At 36.2% G+C, this 7333-nt stretch overlaps 1 protein-coding gene across 1 annotated transcript; it reads right to left on the minus strand.

Moving 5' to 3' along the window:
- Positions 1 to 474: 474 nt before the first annotated feature.
- Positions 475 to 3633, minus strand: LOC117088705 (beta-defensin 110). Its single transcript, XM_033219902.1, has 2 exons — positions 3523 to 3633; positions 475 to 758 (listed from the first exon to the last, which is right to left on the minus strand). Exons 1-2 carry the CDS (start codon positions 3575 to 3577, stop codon positions 610 to 612), a joined length of 204 nt encoding a protein of 67 aa, XP_033075793.1. The 5' UTR covers positions 3578 to 3633; the 3' UTR covers positions 475 to 609.
- Between the last annotated feature and the right edge of the window lie 3700 nt (positions 3634 to 7333).

Here is a 7333-nt window from a genome sequence, read left to right on the forward strand (position 1 = left end):
CTTATTTCTTGATACACATTTGTCTTCACTAAATAATAAGTGAGAGTAGAAATTGAAGCTAGTTGTGATTTTTCCCTGGTCTTCCATTCTTATACTCATGATTCTTTCACTTCAGCTCTGTGTCTCTCACAATAAAGATCTGCCCTCTCAATGTCCAGTCTCCCAAGCCCAGTGGATTTATGTATTTACATGGGGGTAATCTGTGGAATAGTATCTAATAAAATAACAGCACATTTCTACTGGAAGCTTGTATCTTAGAGATAAGCTTACCCAATTCTTTGACTTAAGGTTTCCCACAACCTTACTTATGGCAACTAACACAAGGCACATAAAACTTGTGGAACTTGTGGAACATGAAGCACAGAAAACTTGAGGAACTTGCATAAAATAAGTCCCACTACTTCTGGTACCAACAAATCAGGAGAAAAGTGTAATGTAAAGGCACCAGATATGAGCGTGACATATGATCACTTCTGAATGCTTCAACATTAAGTTTTATTTAGTTCTTGTGTATTATAGAGACACACAGGCCTTGAAGGATGTGCTGGGAAAACTTAATAACACTGGTCTTCTCTTCTTGTAGCTTGTGACTGTTTTCTTCTGTCATCGTTACTGCTGCAAGCAGCAATGAGTTCCAGGTCTTATGCAGTAAGCAATCCTAATTTCATTTTCATGACATTGATTTTTACATCGACCATTACCCATTCTGCACTCTCTCCTCACGTCCAAGCTACCATACTCAGGATATTTCTTTTTGGCTGTAAGAAGGGAAGAATGACTGAAATTAGCCATCCAGCTATGACACATCCATGTTTTAAAAGGAGAAGGTCCATGAAGCAAAAGATTATAGAGTGAAAACCTCCACCTACCTATGGAGGAAAGATTAAGTGAATTTACTGTCCCTTGGTGCAAGCTACATTCTAGAAATAAAAAGGGTCTTGGACCTAAGTTAGGTGTTTCCACTTTCTGTCTTACAAGAAACTGGGCAGTGACCCAGGATGGTTCCCAAAATCAATGGAAGAAAAGTGACCATAATTTATCTTTTGGTCAGACTCTGTCTCTACGATCATCTAATTACCTTTGAGCAGCCTGTTCTCTGCTCTCACTAACATTATTTAGACTGAATGTTGTGCTTTATGAATTCTTCTTCAAGTGATTTTCACTGTAGGTTGATTTTGCTTCTCTAAAATGTCAAGAGCTAGGCAACGCTGGATAATTTTCTAAATTCCTGCAACTCCCCTGCATATTTGGGGTTTATTTCCCCGAAGAAATTATGTAACTCAGACATGTGTCTAATAACAACATTGATAAAGAAAAAAAAAGTGAAGCCATTATTGACCATTACATGATTTCTAAAATTACCAGTGTTACCTTTTTCTTCTTTCATCACAAAGTTTCTAAAATAATAACTTACCAAGAATTTATCACAATTACTGTTTGTACTATTAAATCTTTTGACTAGCAATCAATAAACTATTGTCAGGGGCCCAAATCCAGCCTGCCACCTGTTTTTGGAAATGATTTTAGTGGCACACAGATGCACCCACTTACACATTGTCTATAACTGTTTTTGCATTAAAATAATGCAGTTGAGATCTTAGGGTTCATAAAACCTTAAGTATTGGTTGTCTCACTTATTTCCAGAAAAAGTTTGTTAACTCTTACTCTGGCTTTATCTTTGCTCATCAATCATGAAAGAATGAGTGAGGGATTTGTAGCTGGAAGATATGTAGCAGATTTGAAGATTTGTAACAGGAAGATATGTCCAGGAGAGCAAAACTGCAACTAAAATTTGCACATTATAAGAAACACAAAATTTGACACAATGCAAAAATAACTTTGTAATAGTCAAAGCTGTAAGAAAAGATATATGTTTTGTTTTGTTAACTTAAAGATGGAATCTCACTAGAAGTTACTTATTTAGAAACGATTGTATTTAGGGGGTTTGAGGACATTGGTTTGATCAGCTATATGATCTATTCCAAGTCAAATATTTTTTATTTTATATTTTAAATTGTACCAAGTCAAAAAATTTATTTTATAGTTTAAATTGTACCCTGGCCGATGCGTTTTCAGAAGTCATTTGTTTCGCAGTCTTTTTTTTTGTAGGCACATCAAATTCTTGACCAAAGGATAGATTTAATATTTTCACATATGAAAACAAATAAATTATGCCACTGTTTCCTGCTATTAATTATTGCTTGGTCTTCTCAGAGGCCAGGGCTCTTTGCCTAGGCAGTCTGTCTCCATTTCCAACAGCTGATAAGTGATGATGAGTAGTAATATCTGTTAGCTAACACATAAACTCAGAGCTACATTATCTATGTCATTGGTATAGTGGCTATAAAACCAAGTCCTGCTATGAATATTGGTTTTCTTCTCAATGTAACTGAAGCGATTCAGAGTATGAAGAAACTTAAAGAAACAAAAACATAGAAGAACATCTAGTTAATCTGCACAATTTAAATATTCACTTCTAAAGATCATTACTTATTCTATATTTTCTGAGGAGTTATGATTATCAAACCCATAAGTGATGGCCAGTGACATACACCTGGATTATACTCACTTTTGATAAGAGTTCTGTCACATTTGGCACTGCTGTCCATGATTCCACCTTGGACTGACCCCACCCCTTCTCTTATTCGTTCTTTGTCTTGTTTCACCTTTCTAAAACATTATTGTCTTTTTTCTCCTCATTCTGACCTCTACATGTGTTCTCCAGCTTGTGTCCTTGGGTTGCTAATCTCCTTTGCAAACATTATAGTATCAATTAAATATACTCCCTGTCAACTGGATGCCAAGCTCAAGGGCAGGGTGTCTTACTCTAAGCAATATTGACCTTTTGGATAGGACAATTCTTTGCTCTAAGGGGCTGTTCTGTGCATTGTAGGCTACTTAGCAGCATCCTGGGCTCTATCTACAGCTGGTACTATGCCAGTAGTACAAGTTGTGATGAGCTAAAAGGTCTCTAGACATTGCCTGATGTTCCCTTGAGCACAAACTCACTCCTCTCTGAGAACCACTGATCTAGTGATACTGTGATATTTCAAAAATTATTATTTCTGCCCTCAAATACATTGTTCAAGTCCAATCTTCTGTCTGAAATCTCTGAGCATCACTTTCAGCAAAGTAAAATCTCCCTCCATTTATCTCCCACACCACTTTTTGTTATAATATTATTTTAGATTTACAGAAGAGTTGCAAAGTTGGTAGAAGCCAGCTTCCCCTTATATTATATATTGCATAATCTTGGTAACGTTAATTAAGAAATTAATGTTGATGTGGTAGTATTTTCTAAGCTATGCTCTATTCAAATTTTGCCAGTTTTCATACGTGTCGCTTTTGTCTGTTTTTCACTATTGTCTTTATTATCCGTTCTGGAGTCCAGTCTAAAATACCACATTACATTTTTGTGAAATGATGTTTTAATCTCTATGTTATTATCATACTTTTACCAAAAAACAACTTATGTCTTCTCAAACTTGTTAGTATAAATCCCCATAAATATTTGCATATTACCTTGTGAAACTGTGACCCAAAAGAGCAGAATAAAGAAAAAAAGTTGAATCTTCATGGTAGAGAGCTTCTTAAAAAAAAGTGTCAACAGACCTTTTTCAAGTCAGCTGTTTTGAAATCAGGAAACAGAGATCCCTTTTATTTATAGATTCTCCTGGGAAGTACTTTTAACTACTGAGGCTTATCAAGAGCAAGAACATTTGTATGCTTGGCTGAATAGTGCCACACTCAAAGAACATGAACTCAAAAAGTATTATTAAATTGTTCTCATAAAAGTAAAAACTGCTGTGTAACCTTAACTAGCTTTCATGAAAACACAGTTTTTAAGAGACTTTTATTTATAGGGGATATGTGTTTGGATTGCTAAATGTTACAGTAATCAGCTTCTCTATTCTGTGTTATATGCAATATTAAACATTCTAATGCCTTAGTATAAAACTGTTGAATGCCTGAATCATAAGATTTTACAGAAAAAGTCTCACTGAGATCAGTTTTGTTTTACTGATAAAACAAGAGAACCAGGGAGATTAAATGACTTTATTTCAATTAGTATAAGACACAACTATTTAAATAATCAGTAAATTCGGGATTCACTAAAAATGTGGGAAATATTCTATATAAGTCTATTTATTTATTTATTTATTTATTTATTTATTTATTTATTTATATTTATTTTTTGAGATGGAGTCTGGCTCTGTCACCCAGGTTGGAGTGCAGTGGCACCATCTCAGTTCACTGCAACCTCTGCCTCCCGGGTTCAAGTGATTCTCCTGCCTCAGTCTCCTGAGTAGCTGGAATTATAGGTGCCTGCTACTACGCCTGACTAATTTTTGTAGTTTTAGTAAAGACGGAGTTTCACCATGTTGGTCAGGCTGGCCTCAAACCCCTGACTTCATGATCCACCCGCCTCAGATTTCCAAAGTGCTGGGATTACAGGCATGATCCACTATGCCCAGCCAAGTCTTTGTATGATTTATAAATTTTCTATAGTCATCTGATTTCAAAATTTCAGGTTCAACGTTTTAATTCTGTTTATGGAACTGAAAGTTTCATATCTGATCTAAACTGCATGCTTACAAAAACTATTATTTTGGATATGTGAGAAAGAGCTGGAAGTTTTGCCCAGTACTCAGAAGCTGATGCTATAAAGAAAAACAATTGGCCAGGTGTGGTGGCTCATGCCTGTAATCCCAGCACTTTGGGAGGCTGAGGAGGGTGGATCACCTGAGGTCAGGAGTTCTGGACCAGCCTGGCCAACATGGTGAAAACCCATCTCTACTAAAAATACAAAAATTAGCCGGCCATCGTGGCAGGCACCTGTAATCCCAGCTACTCAGGGGTCCAAGGCAGGAGACTCGCTTGAATCCAGGACGCAGAGGTTGCAGTGAGCCAAGATCATGCCATTGCATTCCAGCCTGGGGTACAAGAGCGAGACTTCCTATCAAAAAAAAAAAAAAAAAAAAAAAAAAAAGGAAATCAATGAATCAATTATTTCCTACCACATAGTTAAGATAATTTTTAGGGCAGTGGTTCCTAAACTTTGGCTGCATCAGAATCCCCTAGAAAGCCTGCTAAAATCAGATTGCAAGGTCCCACCCCCAGTATTTCTGATTTAGTAGATCTGGAATGGGGACTAAAATTTGCTTTTCTAACAAGATCATCGAACGCTAATGTTGCTGAAAGGGGCCATATATTAGTCTTGGAAACCTAACTCATTAATTCTATAATATCTAAGAAAAATGTTTCACAGAGTCATAGAATCTGCAGCATTCATTAATAAAGAATTTAAAGCTGCTTAGAGTTTCTAATCAAATATACTCATATTACTGGTGAGAAAAGTACAATCAAGATAGATGAACTTATTTACCTAGTAATTGTTATCCTTTGCAACAGATGCTTCATATTATGAAATAAAAATAACAACTTTTGAATTAAATCAAATATGGGGAACTTGACTCATCTGTTTCCTTTCTGGGAAAGTAAAGAAAGATTGAGAATGCAGCATTAGCTGATAGGAGGAAGACCACTTCAGTATATCACTATGCAACACTTACTCAACAAATATTATTGAGCACTAATTCAGAGTTCAGTTATTGATTTTGAATCTATTTTGAATTGGTTTCATCTTGTTGTAGTCAGAAAACATACAGAAGACTAAGAAAGGATTCCTATGAATAGAAAGTACACTATTGACATAGGTTAAAAAGAAAAAAAAAAGGTAACTGTATCTCTAACACAGAGCATTTATCCCTTTCCAATTGGTTTTGCTATTAGGATGGAAAAAGATATCCTATGCAAAAGAGAACTGGAGAGACTAAACTGACCTAAGAGAAAATAGACTTTAAGAAAAAAATCGTTACTAGAGATAAAGAAAAACATTGTATAATAGTAAAATGGTCAATCCATCAAGAATGTAGAGAAATTACAAACATTTATGTACCTAACATAAAAGCTCTGAAATGCAAGAAGTAGTAACACGACAGAATTAAAAAGAAAAATAGATAGAAAATAAAAATAATACTTGAGGTCAATAATACCCCACATTCAATAATGGATACAAAAGCTAGACAGACCAGTAAGGAAACAAAAAATGTTTAGCAACCTTGTACACTAACTAAACCAACAGATACCTGTAGGACATTCCATCCATCAAAAGCAAAATACAGATTCATTTTAAATAAATATGGAACGTTCTCTGGGATAGTCATATATTAGGTGACAAAACAAGTGTCAATATATTTAAAACATTGAAATTGTACAAGGTACCTTCTCAGACTACAATGTAATAAATTTAAAATCTGTAACTGAAGAAAAATAAAAAATTTACAGATAACTGAAAATTAAGTAATACACTCCAAAATAATCACTGGTTCAAAAGTAAATCCAAAGATGAATTAGAATAAGCTTAATATGAATAATAACAAAAACATAATGTGCCAAAACGTACGAGATACAGTGAATGCATATGAAAATGCAAGAAACCTAAATAGCAGAAATCATCTTGAAAAGAACAAAGTTGGAGGACTCACACTTCCTAATTTCAAAACTTACTATCAAGAAACTGAGGAAGGCTGGAGCAAGATGGTGGAACAGAAGACTTCACTTAGAGTCCCCTTACCACCCCCAACTGCAAGGGCACCAATTTAACAACTATCTAAACATAAAAAAGCACCTTCATAAATAAATCAGGTGAGCACTCACAGCACCTGGTTTTAATTTCACTCTGAAAGAGGCACTGGAAGAGGGTAGGAGAAACAGTCTTAAATCACAGATACCACTCCCCTTTTTCATCCCTTGACAGTAGCTGAGTGGTGCAGAGAAAGAATCATGTGCTTGAGAGAGGCAGAGAACAGCAATTGTGAGACACTGCATTGAACTCAGTGCTGCTCTGGCACAGCAGAAAGCAAAACCGGGTTGAACCCAGCCGATGCTCACTCATGGAAGGAGTATTGAAACCAGCCCTAGCCAGAAGGTAGGATTTGATTCTTGGCAAGACTTGTCGCTGCAGTCTAAAGTGTCCTGGGCCCTAAATAAACTTGAAAGGCAGTCTAGGCCACAAGGACTGCAACTCCTACGTGAGTCCTAGTGCTGAACTGGGCTCAGAGCCAGTGAATGTAGGGAACATGAAACCTACTGAGACACCAGTTGAGGTGGCTAAGAGAATGCTGGCATCACCTCTCCCCTAACCCCAGGCTACATAGCACATGGATCTAATAGGTACTTCCTTCCATGTGAGGGTAGGAGAGAGACGAGTAAGGAGAACATTGTCTTGCACAGTAGATACCAGCCCAACCACAGTAGGTTAGGGAACCAG

Source organism: Trachypithecus francoisi, unplaced genomic scaffold (genome assembly GCF_009764315.1).
Source record: "Trachypithecus francoisi isolate TF-2019V2 unplaced genomic scaffold, Tfra_2.0 Lachesis_group10, whole genome shotgun sequence".
NCBI classification, from domain to species: Eukaryota; Metazoa; Chordata; class Mammalia; order Primates; family Cercopithecidae; genus Trachypithecus; species Trachypithecus francoisi.

What these genes read in the sequence shown, in the direction of transcription:
- LOC117088705 (XM_033219902.1), bottom strand. Translation starts at nt 3,577, where the DNA reads ATGAAGATTCAACTTTTTTTCTTTATTCTGCTCTTTTGGGTCACAGTT. An exon ending in TTGGGTCACAGTTTCACAAG is followed by an intron (nt 759 to 3,522) that starts GTAATATGCAAA and finishes CCCTTCTTACAG; the next exon opens with CCAAAAAGAAATATCCTGAG.